This window comes from Procambarus clarkii, chromosome 62, assembly GCF_040958095.1.
Source record: "Procambarus clarkii isolate CNS0578487 chromosome 62, FALCON_Pclarkii_2.0, whole genome shotgun sequence".
NCBI classification, from domain to species: domain Eukaryota; kingdom Metazoa; phylum Arthropoda; class Malacostraca; order Decapoda; family Cambaridae; genus Procambarus; species Procambarus clarkii.
Window position 1 is genome coordinate 840001 of NC_091211.1, and position 25069 is coordinate 865069.

Genomic DNA, 25069 nt, shown 5'->3' on the forward strand with positions numbered 1-25069 from the left:
AAATTAGGTACTTTTTAGTATTGATTTTGAATGATGTAAAAGTTGGACAGCTTTTCAATTCAGTAGGGAGTGAGTTCCATAAACTGGGTCCCTTTATTTGCATAGAGTGTTTACACAGATTAAGTTTAACTCTGGGGATATCAAAGAGATATTTATTTCTGGTGTGGTGATAATGGGTCCTATTACATCTGTCCAGGAAGAGTTTCAGACAAGGATTTGCATTTAAGAACAGGGTTTTGTAAATGTAGTTGACACAAGAGAATTTGTGGAGTGAGATTATGTTTAGCATGTTTAGGGAGTTAAACAAGGGGGCTGTGTGTTGTCTGAAAGCAGAATTTGATATTATTCTGATAGCAGATTTTTGCTGGGTGATGATGGACTTGAGGTGGTTTGCAGTGGTTGAACCCCATGCACAGATACCATAGTTGGGATAGGGATAGATTAGTGCATAATATAGAGAGATGAGAGCAGAGTTAGGTACATAATATCTGATTTTGGAGAGTATACCAACTGTTTTAGAGACTTTCTTAGTTATGTGTTGTATGTGGGTACTGAAGTTGACTCTCTTGTCTAGGAATATGCCAAGAAACCTTCCATCATTTTTATTGCTAATGTTTACATTGTCTATCTGAAGCTGAATTGCATTTGTAGATTTGCTTCCAAATAGGATGTAGTAGGTCTTTTCTATGTTAAGTGTTAGTTTGTTGGTTGACATCCATAAGTGGACTTTTTTTAGTTCATTATTAACAACATTATTTAGTGTATGTGGGTTGGGGTTGGAGTAGATGAGGGTAGTATCATCAGCAAACAAAATAGGTTTCAGAATGTTAGAGACATTAGGCAGATCATTGATGTATATAAGAAATAGAAGAGGTCCCAAGATGCTGCCCTGTGGCACTCCAACGGTTATTGGTAGAATGGGAGAGATTTTATTATTGATGGCTACATATTGGTGTCTATCACTAAGATAGGATTGGATATAGTCCAGTGCATGGCCTCGGATTCCATAATGATGGAGTTTACATAAGAGGTAATCGTGATTAACAGTATCAAAGGCCTTTCTCAGGTCAATGAAGAGTCCAATTGGAAACTCATGTTTGTCAAGGGCTGAGTAAATTATATCAAGGAGACTAATAATTGCATCGTTGGTACTCTTTTGAGAGCGGAAGCCAAACTGACAGGGGCTAAGAATGTCGAATTTTACGAGATAGGAGTAGAGCTGTTTGTAGATAATTTTTTCAAATATTTTTGATAGTATGGGTAGGTTCGATATTGGTCTATAATTGTTTATGTCTGCCGGATTACCTCCTTTATGAACTGGCGTTACTCTTGCTTTTTTAAGGATATCATGGAAGGCATGACACTCAAGGGAGTTGTTGAACAGCAGAGCTATAGGTGGCGCAAGGGCATGGGAGGCGCTCTTGTATACAATGGATGGGATTTCACTGATGTTCCCAGCTTTGTTTTTTAGTGAGTGTATGATGGACACAACATTTGTCGGGCTGACTGGTGAGAGGAGAAGATAGTTTGGATAGCTGCCTGAGAGATATGTGTCTGAGTCTGTGGGATTTTACTTGCAAGGTTAGCACCAATCGATGAAAAGAAGCTATTAAATTCATTCGCCATTTCTAAGTCAGATGACGGTGTAAGGCCATCCTTAGAGAGTGTTATCTGGTTGTGGGAATGTTGTTTAGTTCCCAGGATATTAGAGATGGTATTCGATGTGCTTTTCATGTTGCCTTTTGCTTCTTTGAATCTAGTCTCATAATATGAAAGTTTTGCTTTTCTTATGATACTGGTAAGCACTGATGAGTACCTTTTAACTACTTCCTTTGAAACTAGGCCATTCCTAAATTTCTTTTCGTATTCGTATTCTTATTCTTTTCGTATGTTTTTTGTTGATTGATTTAATTATGCCACTTGTGAGCCACGGGTTATTTTTTCTTTTATCAGTTTCTTGTTTGGTAAGGAGGGGACAGTGAGTGTTGTAGAGGCTTAGAGTTTTGGAGAGAAAGAGGTTTGTTGATGAGTTTATATCCTGTGAATTATTAAATTCAGATTCCCAGTTAATATTGTGAAGTGCATTAGAGAGATTGACTAAAGCTGATTCACTATGTAGCCTGAATGAAAGTTTCATGGTTTCTGGTGGTAATGTGTCAAATGCACATATACCGCCACCAGACATGCCGCCAAGTGGCTCCCAGAACTGAAGGACAAGAGCTATGAGGAGAGGTTAGAGGCATTAAATATGCGAAAACTAGAAGATAGAAGGAACAGAGGCGGTATGATCACTACGTACAAAATAGTAACAGGAATCGATAAAATTGATAAGGAAGAATTCCTGAGACCCGGAACTTCAAGAACAGGAGGTCATAGATTTAAACTAACAAAACAAAGCTGCCGGAGAAATATAAGAAGATGGTGGTGGAGGCCAAAACCGTGATGGTGATAGTGATGATTTTGTTCCACTAATTCCTGCCTATGACAATAAAAACATTGGAATTACAGACCTTTTCCCTGATACTGGTGAGGACATGTGTGAAATGGACTATTTTACAGTATATTTTGATGAGCCGTTCATGGAACATATTGTACACGAAACTAATATTCACGCGTCTCATCTCATTGAACATGAGTTAACAGATTTTTCACGATTACAGTGTTAGAAAAAACACTACTGTAGGTGAAATGTATGTTTTTTTGGCACTATGTATGTTGATGAATCATTGTGTAAAACGTATTCTCAGATTATTGGAGCAAAAACCAGTCTGTTCCAACACCTTTGTTTGGGAAATATTTGTCTTGAGACAGGTTTCAGATACTCCTCAGGTGTCTTCATTTTTCAAGTAATGAAGACGGGACAGAGGATGATAGACTTTGGAATCAGGCACGTTTTGAATGAACTGATTGGAAAGTACAGAGATTTCTACGTACCAGCACAGAAGCTGGTGATTGACGAATCCCTTGTGCTTTTCAAAGGACATGTTGGCTTCAAGCAGTATATTCCCTCCAAACGCAATAGATTTGGATTGAAATTCTATGTTCTCTGTGACTGTGAAACAGGATACGTCTTACATATGATTCTGTATTCTGCTAGCGATGTAGACATTCCCGGTATAGACCAACATGGTTTCTCAGGTAGTGTGGTGAAGACACTGATGACACCATAGCTGAACAAAGCCACATTTTATACTGATAACTAATATATAGGTCCCTTGCTAACTAGGCTCTTGATTGAAAATAGAACTGGAGTGTAATTACCTAAGTGTAATTACCTAAGTGTAGTTACAGGATGAGAGCTACGCTCGTGGTGTCCCGTCTTCCCAGCACTCTTTGTCATATAACGCTTTGGAACTACTGACGGTCTTGGCCTCCACCACCTTCTCCACTAACTTGTTCCAACCGTCTACCACTCTGTTTGCGAAAGTGAATTTTCTTATATTTCTTCGGCATCTGTGTTTAGCTAGTTTATATCTATGACCTCTTGTTTTTAAAGTTCCAGGTCTCAGGAAATCTTCCCTGTCGATTTTATGAATTCCTGTTACTATTTTGTATGTAGTGATCATATCACCTCTTTTTCTCCTGTCTTCTAGTTTTGGCATATTTAATGCCTCTAACCTCTCCTCGTAGCTCTTGCCCTTCAGTTCTAGGAGCCACTTAGTAGCATGTCTTTGCACCTTTTCCAGTTTGTTGATGTGCTTCCAGTTGTGTGGATATGGGCACCACACAACTGCTGCATATTCTAGCTTTGGCCTCACAAAAGTCATGAACAATTTCTTTAGTATATCGCCATCCATGTATTTAAAAGCAATTCTGAAGTTAGAAAGCGTGGCATAGGCTCCTCGCACAATATTCTTTATGTGGTCCTCAGGTGATAGTTTTCTATCTAGAACCACCCCTAGATCTCTTTCTTTATCAGAATTCTTTAAAGATTTCTCACATAATATATAGGTTGTGTGGGGTCTATGTTCTCCTATTCTACATTCCATAATATGGCATTTATTAACATTAAATTCCATTTGCCAAGTGGCGCTCCATGTACTTATTTTGTCCAGGTCTTCTTGAAGGGCATGACAATCATCTAAGTTTCTTATCCTTCCTATTATCTTAGCATCATCAGCAAACATGTTCATATAATTCTGTATACCAACTGGTAGATCATTTATGTAGACAATAAACATCACTGGTGCAAGAACTGAACCCTGTGGTACTCCACTTGTGACATTTCTCCAGTCCGATACATTGCCTCTGATCACTGCCCTCATTTTTCTATCAGTCAGAAAATTTTTCATCCATGTTAGAAGCGTACCTGTCACTCCAACAATATTTTCCAGTTTCCAGAACAACCTCTTATGTGGAACTCTGTCGAAAGCCTGTGGCACAGTAAAGGCAAAAAGAAAGAAAATGCCAGTGTTTGACAATAATCTTGAAGTTAGTGATTGCCAGCTAAGAAAAAGTGATCAAATACTCTCAGTTAGGTGGAAAGAAAGAAGTAAACATGCTGACAACTGTTCACATTGGTACAATGGTGAACAGTGGCAAGGTGAGCCGAGCAACGAAACAACCAGTATATAAACCAGATTGTGTTCTTGACTATAATATCAATATGTGTTTAGTTGATAAATGTGACATGATGGTGGGCGCTGTTCAGTATGTACGGAAAACATTGAAGTGGACGAAAAAGACGTTTTTCCATCTAGTTGACGTAAGCATGCTGAACAGTTTCAATATGTATCTGGTGAAAACAGGTCGTAAACTAACTTTTTGTATGTTTAGTTTTACAGTTGTGACACAGTTACTAACAAAGTTTGGCAAAGACATTCCTAGCATACAAATACCCATTCAGAACCCAGTATTGCACTATTCACCTACACCCAGGCTCACTTACATGGAAGCCTTTCAAGTACACAGACTAAAATATATGCCACCAGCTGGAAAGCGTGCAATAGACCAATGTGATTGTATAGTTTGTAGAACCACACAAATGAGAGAACAGAAACGTCAACTGGTGCAAACATTGTGTGAAGTATGTGCCGTCCCATTGTGTACTATCAACTGTTTCAACGACCACCACTGTGTAAAAGACTTCTAAATGTACAATAATGTTGCAAAGACCTGTAAATAATGAGTGAATTTTTTTTGTGTGTGTATGTATGTATATATAATGTGAATACATTTTTTTTTTTTTTTTTTTTTTTTTGAGATATATACAAGAGTTGTTACATTCTTGTACAGCCACTAGTATGCGTAGCGTTTCGGGCAGGTCCCTGGAATATGATCCCCACCGCGAAGAATCGTTGTTACAACCAAGTACTCATTTTACTGTTGCATTAAACAGAGGCTACAGTTAAGGATTTGCGCCCAGTAAATCCTCCCCAGCCAGGATATGAACCCATGACAAAGCGCTCGCGGAACGCCAGGCGAGTGTCTTACCACTACACCTCGGAGACTGTATATTATATATGGCGTAATTTAAAACATTTGTGTGCACATTATTGTGACACTAATATTCAGGTGTATATTGAATGGATGCAACTTGTATTATAATTCAACATCAAATAACATTATATGCAACACAAGTAGTGAAAAAAAATGTGATAAAATACCCCTAGACACTGCAAATAATGCAGCGAAAATATATTCGTGACAACTTTGGCTGCTTGAAGACCGCATGCAACGCCTCCAGGACGCACCTTGCATGAGCAATCAGGCAGGGTGTAACGTCATCGCTCATATTGTCGGCTCATTTACGTCATTGGTAAGTACAATTAATTTTTGTTTTCTCATGGCCAGGGAACACAAATTATCAGGTTTATAAGAAAAAAAAATTGTGGGAATTTCCTTTTTTATGCAAATGCTGTGATCCTGTGATAAAATATCCTTTTTTATGCTGTGGGTGACAAAGGCCAAATAGCCTAGAGCAGCATAGGGGTTAATGCTTTCAACTCTGCCAGGCGCAAGAAAAAATATTCAATTTTTTTTTCTTATAAAATTGTTAATTTGTGTTCCCTGAGCACGAGAAAAATAATAAAAAAAAACATTGGTGGCATATTTTGGCTACAATAGAGCAGGGATGTCTGTCTGCTCCGCCTGAGTTGTCAAGCGCGAGTTGTCTTAAGATAATTGTGGCATTATTTCTAACTAAGATAAATTGTGGCATAATTATCTTGCCTAGTTATTTCAATGTCTCTGACTGATTTTTTCTTGGTTATTTTGCAGTAATATTATTCAATAGTGCGTAGTGTGATATATTTATATAATATTAACATGTGAGAATCATCACCATACTCAAAATTATGGTATGCATATTAGTAATTCAATTATTATGTTCATAAAACAATAAAAAAATAGTTTTGCTGTTATTACACTATATACACAGGTTATATATAAGTATCTGCATGTTTTGTTCACCATAACGAACCACTAAGTTGGTATGGTAAGTCAAAAAGCAATGAGGATCGAGTGGCCACCACACCAGCCAGCCACTTGTTGCCACTCCCTCCCTCAACCATACCTCACTCACTACATTCCTCCTCCCACCATACTGTTTTAACATTTATTCACTATATACAGACATTATATATAAGTATCTACATGTTTTGTTCACCATAACTGTACAACTAAGTTGATATGGTGAGTTCAGACAAAAGGAGAGGTTGCCATACACACAGTCAGCTGATGGCTGCATACCTCACTGGCTCAAGTCCAGACACACTAGCATTCCTCCTCCCATAATACTGTTTGTGGTGTTATTACACTACATACATTATATATAAGTATCTACATGTTTTATTTACCATAACTGTACAACAAAGCTGGTATGTTGAATTCAGACAGTAAGAGAGGTCGCCACAGAGGGAGGTCCTCCCTCACTCATTCAAGGCCAGATGCACTAACATTCCTCCTTCAAGGATACTGTTTGTGGTGTTATTACACTATATACACACATTATATATAAATATCTACATGTTTTATTCACCACAACTGTACAACTAAGCTGGTATGGTGCCCAAGGAGCATAGTGGCCACCCTCTACACTCTCACCATTTTTACTTATGTACAAAGTTCTTAGTTCTAAGGTTCCTCCACATCGATTATTCATAAACCAATAACTTTTGGAGTCATAAATTTTTGCGTCTAAATTTTGCGCATATTTTGAAGGTCACGTTGACTTAATTTTTTTTACAGTAAACTTTACTCTCAAACTAAATTTTATATGGAGTAAAATGAATGTTATATGCCATTCTGAGACCATAATTAATAAAATAAAAATTGGTGAAATATTAAATTTGTTTTAGTAACTTGAAATTGTGAAATTTTCTTTTCTGTGGGGAGCCCCTACGGCTCCCTGGAGCTTATCGGGCTAATGTATGTTAAATTAGACCGGGGCATTAGATAAGGAGTTCAGACCTACCAGGGACCAGCGCCAGAACCTGGCCCCTTCAGAGGGGTTTCAGGGAGCAATGACCCTGGAAAACCCCTTTGTGGTTGGGGTTTTCCTTATCTGCCATCGACCGGGGTTAGGCACCCAGAAAGGTAGGCATAACAAAACACACCCCACATGGTAAAAAACTAAAACAAAAAAACGAACAGAGGTAGAAACTCCCTACAATCACAAGGAAACAAGCAAACAAGCAAACATCACACTTTACTGAAACGCCGATCGTCCGCGCAGCCCTCCCCGCCCCGAGAGGGGGAGGGGGGGAGCCCCGGACCTACCACGCCGCCTGCTAAGCTTCAGTTCGTAAGCTAATGTCAACCGGGATAAACGCTTCTCTGGCCTCAGTTTCCTAGGCGGTGTTTGCCTTGTGTGGCGTTCAGTGCCGTGTGTTGTGTTGTGCGGTGGCCAGGAGTACCTCATCAGTGCCAGGGCTGCAAGCGCTTAATGGCTGACTTCCCTAAGCGCCCTGTGACTACTAACCTTGCGTAACAGGGTTGTCTTCCCTGGGGCGTTCGGGAACCGTTCCCGTAGAGGTTCTTGCTGCTCGGCATTTGCCTCGCTCTTGGGGCCCTTGTTTGGCCCTGGGTAGGGATTGGTATTGTGCTGGTTAGGGCGTCAAGGTGTTGCATAGCCTGCCACCTAAGCGGCGGCCGGTTCCTGTTGCCTCTGGAGACAGTGTACTTTTGCGGGGTTTTTCTTTTTTTATTTTCATGCCTGGTGGGGGACTGCCTAGTGTGGCTATAGTTCCACTGGTAGTGTTTGGCGGCCCTCTGCTAGGCCCCCGTGATTGTACACGTCGCAGGGGTTTTCAGTGTTATCCTCTACCCTCTTGTTATTTTTGGGTTTCTTAACCGTTTAGCAACACCTTGCCCGGGCTTCCCGTAGCAGTCAGCCTACGTGCCCTGGAAACCCCTGTCTGGGCTCGGGGGACCATTGAATGTGTCTTCCGAGTTCCAACCCGTCTTGTACGGGCTCGTTGGTTGCTGTGCCCTTGTCTCCGGGTGACAGTCGCCATTTTACCTCCGTCATGCTGCCTAATGGGTCACTGACACCTTGACCCGGAGTCTTGCGAGAGATTTTCTGCTTTTTCTCCAGTACTTTCCTGATGTTATTACTTTTCAGAGTACAGGCGGCATCCGTGTTGCAAGCTAGGTTAGGTTGCTGCAACATGCTAGGTTGGTTTCCCACTCGGATGCCCCGAGGCCGCCTCGTTTGATTAGGTGCTGTTAGCCCCTTTCCCCTCCCTGTTCCCGGCTCCGGACTGTCTGGGTTTTGGGGTCTGGGCAGGGTTTAGTTGGGGCCGAGACTCGGGCGGTTTTCGGGGGCTGCCCTGTTCGGGTTGGGGGACGGAGGTTTTTCGAGCCGGTTCCTCCTGCCAAGGCTTCTGGGTCTTACTAGCGGCTCTTTCTTGTTGCCTTTCCCATGGACTTGCTTTTCTTTAAGGGCGGAGGGCTTGGAGGACGGCTCTGCCCCGGGGCCTCTGTTGTTGGTTCCCGGGGATGTGGGGGATTCCTGCTAGCAGTTCTGGGGCAGTTTGTCCCTGCCTGGGTTTTCTGCTGTTTGGCAGCATTTTTCGCCCATCCAGTCTGCTTGCTTCCAACTTTTGCTGGCGTGTTTTTGTATCTTTAGCGTCAGTCACGGCCCCGGCTAGCGGCCATTTTCATCTGCCGGTTTCCCGGCGTGGCCACCAGGGAAGCGTTGCGGTTTGTTTACATGCAACTGGGTGTACGAGTGAGCTGCTGGGGTGAGTTTTCACCTTTTTTCAGGGGTTTTTATTCTCCTGTTGTCGTTTCTTTGCTTTTCTTGTGTTTTCTGCCCGTTGCCTGTTTCTCTGGGAACGTTTGGGTGTTGAATTTGCATCGGGTTTTCCATTTTGTCTGTTTTGGGTCTGGGCCTTTGGGTTTGGACTCAGTGTCCCCAGGCTGGTATGCTTGCTGCCACACCTTGTTCCCTCGTTTTTCGGTCAGTTATGACCGTTTTCCCAAGGGGTTCTGTCTGCGGGCTGTGCTTTGCCTTTGTGGTGTTCTCCGCCGGCAAATGTGGTGGTTTGGGCTCTCCCAGGTTCGATTCTGGGTTACTTTGGGTTCTTTGGTTTTGTTCCGGAGGTTTCTTCCTCTTGGGCCCCCCTTTGTTGGTTCAAGGGGCTTTGTTTCCTCGTGTGACCTGGTTCTGCCTTCTGGGGTTCCGGGGTCTTCCTGGCTTGCAGACTGATCATTTTGGGTCTTGGCACATGTTGTGGTCGTGCTGGGATTTTGAGGTTTTGCTGTCGAGGTGGGCTTTTTGATGCAGTTTTGTGCCTTCTTTGCCTGGCCGGCATGGTGCTTTCTGCCCACTGGTAGGCGTCTGGTACTTTTCTTTCGCAATGTATGTACTCACCTAGTTGTGTTTGCGGGGGTTGAACTCTGGCTCTTTGGTTCCGCCTCTCAACCGTCACTCAACAGGTGTACAGATTCCTGAGCCTATTGGGCTCTATCATATCTACACTTGAAACTGTGTATGGAGTCAGCCTCCACCACATCACTTCCTAAACACACACACGTGTGTGTGTACGCATGTGCATGTGTATGCTGTGTGTGTGTGTGTGTGCGTGTGCACATGTGTATACGCACATGTGTGTAACATATCTTGTGTGTGTGTGTATGTATATGTATGTGTATATACATAATGTGTATATGTATGTAGTTTTTCTTTCGGAAGGGGGTTCTGTTCCCTTCTCTGTTGACAGGGCGCTGGGGGAGCAGCTTGCTCTGTTGAGTCTCGCATGGTCCTGCTGTTGGTGGGCGCTTTTGATTGTCTTCCGGCCTCTGGTGGCGTCGGTAGACGGCTTCTCCTCCCTTTGGGGGAGTTCAGAGCTGGCGGGGTGAGCTTCTTCCCCTGCGCTTCGTCATATCTTCTTAGTGGGTGCGTTGGACGTGGTCGATCCGCCCCATCCTTCTGGGGTTCCCGTCTGCTCCTTGCAGTCATGGGCCTTTCGCATCTGCAGTTCTTCGGGACTTCAGTCTGCGCCCTGGATTCTATTTCCTTCTCGAAGGACTGTTGTCTCCTGTCCGGCTTCTGTTGGGGCCGGGTGCCTGGATGGTGGCCCCTGGACCTCCAAGTCGCTTCTTGGCACGTTCCTCTCCAGTTTTCTGGGACTGGCACAGTTGGTGGTGGGGCTTCAGGCTTGCTGCTTTTGTTGCCTTCCCTATTTTGTACTGGGCACTTGGTATATATTTTTTTGCATCTTTACCAGATCTTAGTGCCCTGTCTGAGTCCGAGATTTGGTGTCTGGCCTACCTCGATGACTGGCTGGTGTGGGCTCCCAGTCAGTCCACTTGTCTGCTCGCCAGGGGTGTGGTTCTTTCCAGATCGCCGGGTTTGGTTTCCTGGTGATCTGGAGGCCATTCCATCTGTTTCCGTCCCGGGTTCAGACCTGGGCCTTGTTGAGGGCTATTGGGCCACTCGTTGTCTTTCCCTCCAGAAATGTTACTGCGGCTGTGGTCCCGCCTTCGGCTGTACATGAGGAGGTCCCGGGTTGCTCAGCGGTTGCTTGAGCAGTTGTGCGGGGGTCTGAACTTTGACGTGCTGGTTTGCCTGCTGAGTCGGGTTTAGCTTCGGCGTCTATTTGGTTCCTTCGGAGACTCCCCTTCCGCCTCTTGCATTCGTTGGGTTCGTTCCTCCGGGGATCTTGTGTTGGTGCTGCGTCCCAGCTTCCACTTTGGGGTTTTCGGGGTTCCGTGCCTTGGCACCTCCCCAAGCCTTCGCTCGATGTGTTCACGGACGGGTCATCTCTTGGCTGGGGCTTTGTGACAGTGCTCACCAGGTCGGCCGAGGTTGGTGGAGTCTGTCCGTCCGTCGGGCTTAAAGCACGGTTCGGGAGTTCGTGGCTGTCTGGTTTGTGCTTCGGAGGGTTTGGGTCACTTGGTGCTCTACCATTCGGCTTTGTTCGGACTGTTCTCTGGCGGTTCTTGCCGGAACCACAGGGGTTTGGCTAACCGTGAGGTTCATGTCCAGGGTGTGTCCTGCGTCCTGGTGGACAGCTGTCCCGGTTCATTCCTCTCTTCTCGGATTGGCCAGTTGTCGCCGACTCGTTTTGTGGGCTCTGTCGGACGTATGGACTCCTGGCCGTGGAAGTCTTCGAGTCGGCGTGGTCTAGGAGTCACCCATTTTATGTGGCGCCCTTTCCCACCTGCGAGGCATTCACTGTGGATGCTTTTCGGCAGGACTGGTCGAGGTGGGGGTACTTGTTCCTCTTCTCCCAGTCCAGCTGTTGCTTCGGGTTCTGGCTCGGTTGCAGCCCATTCCCACGAGAGCAGTCCTCATGGTTCCTTGGTGGCCGGTCTTCCTTGGTCTTGGCGACAGTATGACGTTTCGTACGCTTTCTCGTGTTTTGTTTCACCTCCGGCCTGCTGATGTGTCGCCTGAGCCGTCCTTGGCCTTGATCAGGGTGCTTTCTTATATTCTAAGTTTGTGTAACCCCTTTGATTCAGGTTTCTGCTCTTTGGTACTGTTGGTAGATTTGTACGTGTGCAGTCTTTCTCCGTCCTAGTGACGGTTGAGACAGCTGCTTTCCGGAAGGGTTCTTGGAAAGAACCTCTCTTATTGATGCTTGATTGGTTTGGCTGGGGGTGCGTCCTGTGTTGTCCGGTTGTGTTTTTGCCGTTGCCTGCGTACCGTGTCTGGGGATGCGCTGTGGTTGACCCGGTTCCCCTCGTTCCCTGTTTTCAGGGCTCGGGTCTCCCAGGTCGTCCGCAGAGTTTTTCATTCTTCCAGCCTGCGGTCTGTCTGCGCCCGTGCTGTTCGGACGTTTGCAGCTTTTGCTGCTGTGTTGGCGACGTCTAGGGCTCATTTCGGGCTCAGGGTTTTGAGGGTTGCACAGGTTCTTGGCCACCCATTCTTTATGCGCGTCTGCTCCTGTGCGTTCTTGTTGCCTTGGGTCGCAGGTTGCGACCTGTTGTCTTGGCTTTGCGTTGCAGAGTTTGTGGCGGCCGCCTCCCAGGTTGGCCCTTTCTTTTCCTTCTCTTTGGGCATGAAGCTCCAGGGAGCCATAGGGGCTCCCCACAGAAAACCAGCGTTGAATGTAATGAAACGCCATTTTCCGGGTGAGCCCCGGAGGCTCCCTGGAAACCCTCCCTCCCACCGGTCGGTAGTTTTTTCGCGTTGGTTGAAGCTTAGCTTCTGAACTGAAGCTTGGCAGCCGGCGAGGTAGGTCCAGGGCTCCCCCTTCCCCCTCTCGGGGCGGGGAGGGCTGTGCGAACGATCGGCGTGGCAGTAAAGTGTGATGTTTGCTTGTTTCCTTGTGATTGTAGGGAGTTTCTACCTCTGTTCGTTTTTTTTGTTTTAGTTTTTTACCATGTGGGGTGTGTTTTGTTATGCCTACCTTTCTGGGTGCCTAACCCCGGTCGATGGAAGATAAGGAAAACCCCAACCACAAAGGGGTTTTTCAGGGACATTGCTCCCTGAAACCTCTCTTGAAGGGGCCAGGTTCTGGCGCTGGTCCCTGGTAAGTCTGAACTCCTTAGCTAATGTCCTGGTCTAATATAACATACATTAGCCCGATAAGCTCCAGGGAGCCTCCAGGGCTCACCCAGAAAATGGCGTTTCATTACATTCAACGCTGTTTTTTTTTTTTCACAAATAATTTTTTTCCTGTTCATGTTATATTATTGATCCATTAGGAAAAGTTGTAGCATTTACCATGTAGATTATGCACAACAAATTTGAAAGTGTTTGAGGAAGGTTGAGAAATTGTGCACCCAGCCCCCTTAGCAGTGCTTAGTGTGCCAGATTGGACAGTGGCATGGTGTAATGAAAGATGTGTTCTCTTGATGAAGTCAAGCACTGGTTAGGTGATCATGTAAACAGCCTCAACTTAGACTAAGGGGACCTTGGTAAATTTAACAAGCTTTCTGTTTCAACATTGTTATATATAGTGTTTTGTATTCTGATCTAAACAGGTAAAAGGGTGTATGATGAGGCCAGCAGATGTTGTTACAGATGACTCATTAACCTCCTGGTCACTGCATGTCTCCAATACTGTTAAAGCCTTCCTCATACAGCAAAACTTCCCTCTTGTGTCTGTGCCACAAACAGTTTTGGCTTCTCTCTGCTCAGTTGGTAGGTTCCCTAATAAAAACTAATTTATCTGTAGAGAGCCCCTTCGGCTCTCTGGAGCTATACTGGGCTGTTATGCATATATTTGACTGTGGCAACAGTCAATCGATGGAGTTCTAAGCCTACCAGGAACCAGAGCCAGAACCTGGCCCCCTCAAGAGAGACATGAGGAGCAATGGCCTATGGACACCCTTGTATACTTTTTTTTTTTTTTTTTTTTTGAGATATATACAAGAGTTGTTACATTCTTGTACAGCCACTAGTACGTTTCGGGCACGTCCTTAATCCTATGGTCCCTGGAATACGATCCCCTGCCGCGAAGAATCGTTTTTTCATCCAAGTACACATTTTACTGTTGCGTTAAACAGAGGCTACAGTTAAGGAATTGCGCCCAGTAAATCCTCCCCGGCCAGGATACGAACCCATGACATAGCGCTCGCGGAACGCCAGGCGAGTGTCTTACCACTACACCACGGAGACATAGACTTGAAAGCAGTCTATGTCTTCCATCTATCAGGTCAGGCATCTAGAAAGGTAGAAATTCCAAAATAAACTACAGCTTGTCAAAAATTGCAAACCAAAAGCCGAACTCTCCAAATAAAAAACAAGCATGAGTCACCACAACCACTGCTCATCTGTCTGCATAACCCCCTCCCTGGGAGGGGGACAGGGGGTCCCAGACCTCTATGCTGGCTACTCTCCTCAGTTCAGAAGGCTGTTGTGTTGGTGACGGTCATTGACTCTGACTCCACTCTTTGCACAGTGCTGCATAGCAATGTTGTTGCTCTGTGTTGGTGGTGTGCGAGTCAGGAGTAAAATAAGAGTACTGGGGCTGCATGCACCTAGGGCTACCATCCCTAGGTGCCCTGTAAGTACTGCCCCTGCGGTCTAGGGTTATCTTCCCTGAGCCATTCGGGAACTCCCTCTGCGAGGTTCTGTTGCTGCTCGGTGATTGCCCGCCCTTGGGGTTCAGCTGGGGTGGTTCTTACTCCTGTTTGCCCTTGTATTGGAGGTAATTTTGTCGCTGGCTGGGGCGCGAGGTACTGTGCTGCTGTCCGATATACGCATAGTGACCGGTTTTGTTCCCATTGAGACGTTGTGCTTTTGAGGGGTTTTTCTTTTGTTTTTGCCTGATGGGGGTTGCCTGGTGTGGCGGTAGGACCACTTGTATGATTTTGGTGGTCCTCCACTAGGTTACCGTGCTTGCACACGTCACAGGGGTTCTGCTTTTAGTTTGTTTGCTTGGTAGCTCTGGGATATCCGGTTAGCAGTACCTCGCCTGAGCTTTCTCTTAGTAGTCAGCCTAAGGGCCCTAGGGAACTCCCATTGGGGCTCAGTGGTCCAATGAAGGAGACCTCTGAGTCCCACCTCACTTTGTGTGAGTTTGAGAGGTTGCTCTGTCCCCTTGTCTCAGGGATGACACTCACCATCTTTGCCATGCTGCCTGTTAGGTCACTGACACCTTTGACCCAAGAGTCCTGCGAGTAGTACCTATGTGTAGTTAAAGGATGAAAGCTACACTCATGGTGTCCCGTCTTCCCAGCACTCTTTGTCATATAACGCTTTGAAACTGCTGATAGTCTTGCCCTCCACCCTCTTCTCGCCTAATTTGTTTCAACCGTCTACCACTCTGTTTGCGAAAGTGAATTTTCTTATATTTTCTGGGGGGAGCCCCGTCGGCTCCCCGGAGCTATCCCAGGCTGATATGCTAATGTCAGACTTTGGCATCAGTCATGTGTATGGAGTTCTTAGGCCTACCGGGGACCACGGCCAGAACCGGGCCCCCTCAGAGAGGCAAGGGGAGCAATGGCCTATAGAAGCCCCCGTGTAGTTGGAAGCATTCTATGTCTGCCATTGACCGGAACAGGCACCCAGAAAGGTAAGCGCCCCAAAACAAACCCCTATTCTGGTTAAAATTGCTACCAAAAACCGAACTAGTGGATAGAACTCCCCAACCGAAAACAAGCAAACTAGTGTGACGTCACACACTGCCGCGCCACTGTCTGCGCAGCTCCCCCCTCCCCGGGAGGGGGAAGGGGGAGCCCCAGACCCCCCGCGCCAGCTACCCACACCTCAGTTCTTGAGGCTGATGCTATAGGCGATAGTCGTGTGCTCTGGCTCCGGTGTCGCTACTGCACTGTGCTTTGCGTGTGGTGTTAGTTTTGTGGGTGCGAGAGCCAGGAGTTATCTTCAGTACTCGGGCTGCATGCGCCTAGGGCTGCCTTCCCTAGGTGCCCTGTAAGTACTGCCCTTGGGGCTTGGAGCCACCTTCCACAGGCTCCTCGGGGTCTGCCTCTGCTGGTCCGTTTTACCTTTCGGTTTTTCGGCCGCCTGTTGGGCTCTTGGGTGTTCTGTTCTCCCTTGTTACCGGCAGGTAAGAGGCAGTTTGCACTGGTAGGGGCGCAGGGTGCTGCTCAGCTTGTATTTCCCGACATCGCGGCCGGCTCTGTTCCTTGGGGTTCGCTGTCCTCTTGCGGGGTTTTGTTTTTCTTTTTCTTTTTGCCTGGTGGGGGGTTCTGTCATTTTATTCAGTTTGTTTTTGCCCTTCCACTGTTCTCCTCGGTGGCGCCCCCTGCTAGGTCCCCGTGAGTGTACACGTCCCTGGGGTTCAGCTTTAGAAGTTTGCTTGGTAGTTTTGGGCGCCGGTTTGCAGCACCCTGCCTAGGACTACCTGAGCGCGAGTCCTCTTAAAGTAAACGCTCAGGACCCTGGGAATCCCCTAGGGGGCGCGTGGGTCCGATGGATGTGACCCCGGAGTCCCCACTCGCTGTGTGCGAGGTTGAGGGTTGCTCGGTCCCCTTGTCTCAGGGTGACCCTCATTGTTTTTGCCTCTGCCACGCTGCCTGTTGGGTCGGTGATACTTTCGACCCTGAGTCCTGTGAGTGTTGCTGCTTGCTTGTGACTCAATTTACCCAATCCTCTGATGATTCTATGCGGGTACAGGCGGCACGTGCGTTGCAGTCTAGGTTTTGTCTGTTGCAACGCGCTCGGTTGGTTGCTTCCCCGGATGCCCCGGGGCTGCCCCGCTTTGCTTTTCGAGACCCGGACTTGGGGGTGGGGGTCGCTTTGATCCTGGTTCAGTCCGCACCTCCTCGTCCTTCCCCTTCTGTTCGTTCTGGTCCCCTGCCCCTGCTTCCGGCCCCGAAGCGTCTGAGGGTTTCGGGGTCGGAGCAGGGGTTACTTGATCTCGAGACTCGGGCAGCTTCGGGAGTTGCCCCTTCCGGGGGGGCAGCAGAGGCATTCGAGTCTTGTCTCCCGGCCGAAGCTTCAGGGTCTGACCAGTGGGCCCCCCTTCCTCCAGCTTTTCCGGCTGCTCCGTCCTTGTCTTGTGGGGTCGGGGCTTGGGGAGAGGACTCGGCCTCGGGTCCTGTGGTGACGGACCTCGAGGCTGGGGAGGGGCTGACTTGGGGGCCTTGGGCCCCGCTGGACCCTGCCTGGGTTTTTCTTCCCACTGAGCGAGGCTTATTGTTACAAGGAGTGGGTTTTTTTTTTTCCCCCCTCTGCGTACGAGTTGGATTTGGTGTCGGCCCCTCCCCGGGTTCGGTTCCGTGTTCCCCCGGGTACGTCGGTTCCGTCCTTCCGGAGGTTTTCGGCTTATCGCATCCAACCTGGTGTGGTGCGAGCGGCCTTTGCAGCTTACCTCCTGCGTGACCCGGATTATGCCTCGGAAATGGATCCGTCCACGTTCAGGTTTGGGACTTCGTTCCCTTTCTGGCTCCGTTACGAGGTTCCGTAGTCGTCCTGGCTAGCAGACTGCCCCTTGTTTGGTCCAGATTCCTGGCATTCCTTCTGTCGTTCCCGCACGCTGGAGTGGCGGGAAACTTCCACGGTGTTTCAGGTTTTCCTGGGGGGTGAACTTGAGTACCTGAATGAGTGCTTGTTTGCCCCTGCCCTTCCCCGCGATGTGGGCGTTATTCAGCTCCATGTGCAGGTTCCCTCCCTTTCGGCGGCGCTCGTGGCGGAGGACTTGCGCGCCCGGGGCCTTTTGTGTTCGGCCTTGCGGTTCTTTTCCCTCCTGGAGCTGTCTTCGGATTGGCTCGTGGAGGATGTGGGGACGCTTGGGTCCGTCCCGGGGTCCGGCACCTTGTCCTCGGCTGTGCGTTCGTCGGCTGCCTTGTTGAAGCTGTTCACGCTGATTTTGCGGGATGCGGTTTCCCTGTTCTATGCTTCCCGTCTCGCGTGTCGGCAGGCGGTGCTGGGTTCCTCCGTGGAATCTGCTTGGGCTCTGGCTCTTAGGCGTTCTTCACCTTTTTGTCCTCTCCTGTTTGGGAGTCGGCCGTGGCGCAGTTTATTCAGGCTGCGTCGGCGGCTTGTCGTCCGATGTCGGACTTGTTGGTTTTCCGGGGGTCCCGGGGTGGGTCTTCCCGGAAGGGTCGTGCCAGGGCTCGGGGTTCCTCTCGTCGTGGTAGGCCTCTGGTGTCAGGTTTGGGGTTGGCTCCTCCTGCGGACCCTCCCTCGTCTGGTCGGCGCGGTGTTCGCGCTGTGCGGGGTTCTGGGTCTCGTAAGGGTCGCCGGCCCTTTCGCGGTTTGCCCCCTTGATGGGGCGATGGGGGGGCGGCTTGCGCTGTTCGCCCGCGCCTGGTCCCATGATTCGTGGGCCTTTCGGGTCGTGTCTCGCGGCCTGCAGTGGCGTTGGGTGGCCCCTCCCCCCTTTGGGGGGTCGGGGCTGGCAGGGCAGGTTTCTTCCCCTGCGCTCTGTCGAGTCGCTTGGAGTGGGTACGCTTGGGCGTCGTCGAAACGACGTCGTCCCTCAGATGGGTTTCCCGTCTGTTTCCGGTTCCGAAACGGGACTGCGCGGACCTGCGGTTCATTCTGGACTTGTCCCGTCTGAACCCCTGGGTTCATTGCCCCTCCTTTCGGATGACTACGCTGTCTCAGGTTCGGCTCCTCTTGGAGCCGGGAGCTTGGATGGTGTCCCTGGACCTCCGGGACGCTTATTGGCATGTCCCGATTCATCCGCGGTTCAGGGACTGGCTCGGTTTTGTTGTGGGGCGTCTGAGTTACCGCTTTCGTTGTCTCCCGTTCGGGTTGAACCTGGCACCTCGCGTGTTCACGCGCCTTACACGGGTTGTGGTGGCTCGTTTGCGTCTCCTAGGTGTTCGGGTGTTGGCCTACCTCGACGACTGGCTGGTTTGGGCTCCCAGCCAGTCAGCTTGCTTGCTAGCCAGGGATTTGGTTCTTTCCCAGCTCGCCGAGTTCGGGTTCTTGGTGAACTGGAGGAAGTCCCATCTGGTTTCCTCTCAGGTTCGGACTTGGCTGGGTCTCGTGTGGGACTCTCGAACCGCCTCCTTGTCTCTCCCTCCGGAGTCTCTCCTGCGGCTGTGGTCCCGCCTTCGTCTGTTTCTGGAGGGCCCTCGGGTCACCCGGCGGGCTGTGCGGGAGCCTGAACTTCGCGATGGTGGTCTACCCGCCGGGTCGGGTTTGGCTTCGACGGTGTTCTGGTTCCTTCGGGGTTCCCCCTTCCGCCTCTCTCGCGATCGCAGAGTTCGACCCCCGGGGGCCTTGCGTCGGTTGCTGCGTCACCGGCTTCCTCTTCGGGTTTTTCGGGGTTCAGTGCCTTGGCGCCTACCCGAGCCCTCGCTCGATGTGTACACGGATGCGTCGTCTCTCGGCTGGGGTTTTGTGACCAGTGCTCACCAGGCCGGCCAGGGGCGTTGGGATCCGTCCTTCCGTCGAGCTCACAGTACGGTGCGGGAGTTCGCGCAGTGTGGTTTGCTCTGGGGAGGATTCGGGTGGCCCGCGGATCGACGATTCGGCTCCATTCGGACTGCTCTCCGGTGGTTCATTGCCTGAACCGCGGGGGTTCGATGCGGTCCTTGTCTCTTTGGGGTTGGTCGCTTCGGGTGACTCGTCTGCTGAGTTCTCGGGGTTTGGCTCTCCTGGCGGTTCACGTACGGGGCGTGTCCAACGTCTTGGCCGACGCCCTGTCTCGCTTCGTTCCCCTCTCCACGGAGTGGACGGTCGACGACGAGTCCTTCCGTTGGCTTTGCCAGACGTTCGGGCGCCCCGAAGTGGACCTCTTCGCGTCGGCGTGGTCGCGGCGTCTTCCCGTTTATGCGGCGCCCTTCCCCGATTGCGAGGCCGTCGGGGTCGATGCCTTTCGGCTAGACTGGTCGAGGTGGGGGTTCCTGTACCTCTTTCCCCCGTTCGGCTGTTGCTCCAGGTCCTGACTCGCTTAGAGACTTACCGGGAGAGTTGTCCTTCTGGCCCCTTGGTGGCCGGCCCAGCCTTGGTTTCAGGCGCTGGTTGCTCGGTGTCCGAACCCGAGGGTTTTCCCGCGGCTCCGCCTCTTTCAGCAGATCGGGCCGGTACGTCACGTAGCTGGTTCGATCTTCTCCTCGAGTCTTCGCGTATGGTTTTTTTGACTCGAGTCTATCATCATCTCTATGGTGATCAGGTGGCCTCCTTGTTGGTGTCCCACCTGAGGGCTTCTTCTCGGCGGCAGTATGAAGTTTCCTGGCGGTCCTTCCGTTTCTTTTTGCGTCTTCGTCGTGTTAGCTCCTTGTCTGTTCGGGTGGTCTTGTCCTTCCTCTCGTGGTTGTTTCAGGACCGTCATCTTATGCCTAACACTGTCGCTTCGTATCGTGCGGCGCTGGCGGAGCCGCTTCAGCTTGCTTTCGGTATCGATGTTACGTCTGCGCCGTTTCAAGCTGTCTCGTGCATTGTTTCACCTCCGGCCTGCTCATGCGTCGCCTGAGCCGTCCTGGTCTTTGGACAGAGTGCTCGCTTTCCTTTCATCTCCTCGTTTCGTTGTGGCCCCTTCGGTCCAGGATTGTTTTTCCAAGGCACTTTTCTTGTTGGCTTTGGCCTCTGGGGGTCGGGTAGGGGAGCTTCATGCTCTCCTCCGGCGCAGGGGTTTCTGCTCTTTTGGTCGTGGTGATAGTTTTGTTCGTTTGCAGCCGTCTCCTTCTTTTCTGGCGAAGAATGAGACTGCTGCGTTCCGGAGGGGTCCATGGGTGGTTGATGCTTGGTTGGTCAGGCCGGGGGTGCATCATGTTTTGTGTCCGGTTGCGGCGCTTCGCCGTTATTTGCGCGCCACAGCTTCTGTGTCCGGGGACGCGCTGTGGGTTGATCCGGTTTCCCTTCTTCCCTGTTCGCGGGTTCGGGTCTCTCAGGTCGTCCGCAGGGTTATTAGGTCCAGCCAGCCTGCGGTCTATCCCCGTGCCCATGACGTTCGTAAGTTCGCGGCTCTTGCTGCCGTCTTTGGGAATATGTCTTGGTCTGATATTCGGGCGCGGGGATTTTGGCGGTCGAACAGGGTCCTGGCTGCTCGTTACCTTGTGAATGTCCCTGGGCCTCGTCGGGCCTGTGTTGCTTTGGGTCGGCGGTTGCAGCCAGTTGTCTCGGCTTCGAGTTGAGGGGTGAGCGACGACCGCCTCCCGGGTAAGTCCCTCTTTTTCTGTCTGTGGGTAGTTAGCTCCGGGGAGCCGACGGGGCTCCCCCCAGAAAACCAGCGTTGAATGTAATGAAACGCCATTTTCTGGGTGAGTCCCGGAGGCTCCCCGGCATCCCTCCCTCCCTCCGGTCGGCGGTTTTTCGCGTTTTTGACATCCAGCCTCAAGAACTGAGGTGTGGGTAGCCGGCGCGGGGGGTCTGGGGCTCCCCCTTCCCCCTCCCGGGGAGGGGGAGCTGCGCAGACAGTGGCGCGGCAGTGTGTGACGTCACACTAGTTTGCTTGTTTTCGGTTGGGGAGTTCTATCCACTAGTTCGGTTTTTGGTAGCAATTTTAACCAGAATAGGGGTTTGTTTTGGGGCGCTTACCTTTCTGGGTGCCTGTTCCGGTCGATGGCAGACATAGAATGCTTCCAACTACACGGGGGCTTCTATAGGCCATTGCTCCCCTTGCCTCTCTGAGGGGGCCCGGTTCTGGCCGTGGTCCCCGGTAGGCCTAAGAACTCCATACACATGACTGATGCCAAAGTCTGACATTAGCATATCAGCCTGGGATAGCTCCGGGGAGCCTCCGGGACACACCCAGAAAATGGCGTTTAATTACATTCAACGCTGTTTTTTTTGCCACCTGTGTTTAGTAAGTTTAAATCTATGACCTCTTGTTTTTGAAGTTCCAGGTCTCTGGAAATCTTCCCCCTCAATCTTATCAATTCCTGTTACTATTTTGAACATAGTGATCATATAACCCCTTTTTCTTCTGTCTTCTAGTTTTGGCATGTTTAATGCTTCTAACCTCTCCTCGTAGCTCTTGTCCTTCAGTTCTGGGATCCACTTAGTGGCATGTCTTTGCACCTTTTCCAGTTTGTTGATGTGCTTTTTCAGATATGGGCACCATACAACCGCTGCATATTCTAGCTTTGGTCTAACAAAAGTTGTGAACAATTTCTTTAGTATTTCGCCATCTATGTATTTAAAAGCAATTCTGAAGTTAGAAAGTGTACCATAGGCCCCTCGTGCAATGTTCTTAAAGTGATCCACAGGTGATAGTTTTCTATCTAGAACTACCTCTAGATCTCGTTCTTTATCAGACTTCTTAAAAGATTTCTCACATAATTTATAGAATTTATAGGATGTATGGGGTCTATGTTCTCCTATTCCACATTCCATAACATGGCATATATTTAAATTAAATTCCATTTGCCAAGTGGTGCTCCATATACTGTACTTATTTTGTCCAGGTCTTCTTGAAGGGCATGACAATCATCTCGGTTTCTTATCTTCCCTATTATCTTAGCATCATCAGCAAACATGTTCATATAATTCTGTATTCCATATGGTAGATCATTTATGTAGACAATGAAGATTACCGGTGCAAGAACTGAACCCTGAGGTACTCTGCTTGTTACATTTCTCCAGTCCGATACACTTCTTACTATTCCTGCCCTCATTTTTCTATCAGTCAGAAAAAAATTCATCCATGTTAGCAGCTTACCTGTCACCCATCAAATGTGTTACAGTTTCCAGAACAACCTCTTATGTGGAACTCTGTCAAAAGCCTTTTTTTCGGTCCAGATAGATGCAGTCAACCCAACCATCCCTTTGCTGTAAAATCTCTGTGGCTTGATCATAGAAACTGAGTAAATTTGTTACACATGATCTTCCAGATCGAAAACCATACTGACAATCTGATATTATATCGTTTGTTTTCAGGTGTTCTACGCATTTAGTTTAATTATTTTTTCCAATATTTTGACTATTGCACTTAACAATGATACAGGTCTATAATTGAGGGGTATTTCCTGCTGCCAGTTTTGTAGATTGGAACTATGTTAGCCTTTTTCCACGCATCTGCAACAACTCCTGTACATAGGGATGCCTGAAAAATCAGGTGTAGTGGAATGCTGAGCTCAGATGCACAGTCAGAACCCATGGTGAAACTCCATCTAAACCAACTGCTTCTTTCTTACTTAGCTCCTTGAGCATTTTTTCCACTTCATCTCTAGACACCTCTATGTGCTCTATGTTGTTCTCTGGAATTCTTATTGTATCTGGTTCCCTGAAGGTTTCATTTTGTACAAACACACTTTAGAACTTTTCGTTTAATGTTTCACACATTTCCTTTTCATTTTCTGTGAATCTATTTCCCATTTTCAACCTCTGAATATTATCCTTTACCTGCAATTTGTTGTTTATGAATTTATCGAATAGACGGATGTTCGGTCACCTGGAAGTGGACCTCTTCACGTCAGTGTGGTCGCGGCGTCTCCAATATATGTGGCACCCTTCCCTGACTGTCGACACTTTTCAGCAGGAATGGTCAAGGGGGGGATACCTGTACTTTTTTCCCCGTCCTGCTGTTGCTTCGGGTTCTGGCTCGGCTGGAGTCCTATCAGGGGGAGGGTTCTCCTGGCTCCATGGTGATCGGCCCAGCCTTGGTTTCAGTCGCTACTTGATCAATGTCCAAACCCAGGGCGTTTTCAGCGGCTTCGCAGATCGGGCCGGTGAGGTACCTTGCAGGGTCGATCTGCTCTTCTTCTCTTTGTGTCTGGTATTTTTGATGCATTTGTACCACCACTTGTATGGTGATCAGGTGGCTTCTTTCATGGTGTCCTACCTGTGGTCTTCTTCTAGGCGACAATTTGAAGTCTTTTGGCTTTCCTTTTACCACTTCTTTTCTCTTTGTAGGTTGCCTTCTGTTTCTGTTCCTGTTGTCTTGTCTTTCCTGGTTGTTTCAGGACCAACATCTTATACCAAATACTGTTGCCTCTTATTGTGTGGCACTGATGAAGCCGCTGCAGCATTCACGGTGGATGTCACTTTGGCTCCGCTCTGTAAGCTTTCTCATGCGTTTTTCCACCTCAGGCCTGCTCATGCGCCACCTGAGCTATCCTGGTCTTTGGACCGGGTGCTCTCTTTTCTCTCTTCTCAGTTCGTTGTTGCCCCTTCGGTCCAAGATTGTTTTCAGAAGGCTTTGTTTCTGTTGGCTTTGGCCTCTGAGAGTCAGGTCGGTGAGCTTCATGTTCTCCAATGCAGGGGGTTTCTGCTCTTTCAATCCTGGTGGACATATTGTTCGTTTTCAGCTGTCTCCTTTTTTTCTGGTGAAGAATAAGACGGCGGGCTTCTGGTTTTTGATACAATGGTACCTCAGTTTACGAATGCCTCTCTTTACAAACTTTTCGGGTTACGAGGCCGATTTGTTAAAAAAATTTGAATCTGTTTACGAACTTTACCTCGGGATACGAGTTTGTTGATACGCGTACAGCCGACCTGGTGCGTGGTGGCACGGCGATCGCGCCTAAGTTTACCAGTGCCTCCCACCTAGTGAATATCCCGCCTGAATTCTATGCAAGGATTTACAGTTTTTTTTTCCAGATTTTTGGCTATTTGAACATAAAAGTTGTTATTATATATCTTGCTATGGGTCCCAAGAAAGCCAGTGGTAAGGTTCAAGGCAAGAAAACACATGTAAGAATGACCATAGAGGAAAAACAAGAGATCATTCGTAAACATGAAAATGATACTCGTATTGTTGAACTAGCTAGGCAGTACAACAAATCTTCAGGGGGGAGGAAGAGGAGACAGTAAAGGTGTCCCTTTCTCATTAATTAAGAAAATGTGAGCAGTATGGGAAGAACTGCAAAGTTTTGCTGAAAAGAATTGCCCAAATAAAGCTTTAGCAGGCCGTTGTATTGATCTTATTAATGACTATGTGATGTCTAGCTACAGACAAGTGTTTCAAAGAAGGAAAGACAATCTTAAATGGAACATTTCCTAGTGAGAAAATCAAGCAGTGAGTCACAATCAGGTCCTAGTGGTATGCAGGCAAAACGTGCTAGAGAGTGCACCCCCAGAGAAGTCCCCACTGCCTGATGTTATAATGGAATGGGACTCCCCTTCCAAACAGTAACACTTCTTCTCCCCCCCCTCCTCACCATCTTCCATACACCAACAGGAGTCATCAGTAAAGGTAAGTAATAACTTGTACATACTTTTGTAGTGAAGATTTGGGTAAATTACGTATAAAATTTACTTTGAAGTGAATTTTTTGGGGAGTCTGGAATGGATTAATTCATTTACCATTATTTCTTATAGGGAAATTCGCTTCGGTTTACAAATTTTTGGGTTACGAACCATCTCCAGGAA

At 48.5% G+C, this 25069-nt stretch overlaps 1 protein-coding gene across 5 annotated transcripts in view; it reads left to right on the forward strand.

Moving 5' to 3' along the window:
* LOC123766594 (sacsin-like) overlaps positions 1-25069 on the forward strand; it is a 117946-nt gene that overhangs the window by 74194 nt on the left and 18683 nt on the right. For 2 of the 5 annotated variants that reach the window (XM_069308154.1, XM_069308153.1), the window contains exon 8: positions 13378-13537. The exons of 2 other annotated variants lie outside the window; for them this stretch is intronic. In XM_069308154.1, coding sequence (XP_069164255.1) covers positions 13378-13537 — 160 coding nt within the window. Of the gene's footprint in view, positions 1-4334; positions 5172-13377; positions 13538-25069 lie in introns of those variants that run through there. One more of the 5 variants, XM_069308156.1, reaches the window with a different exon arrangement.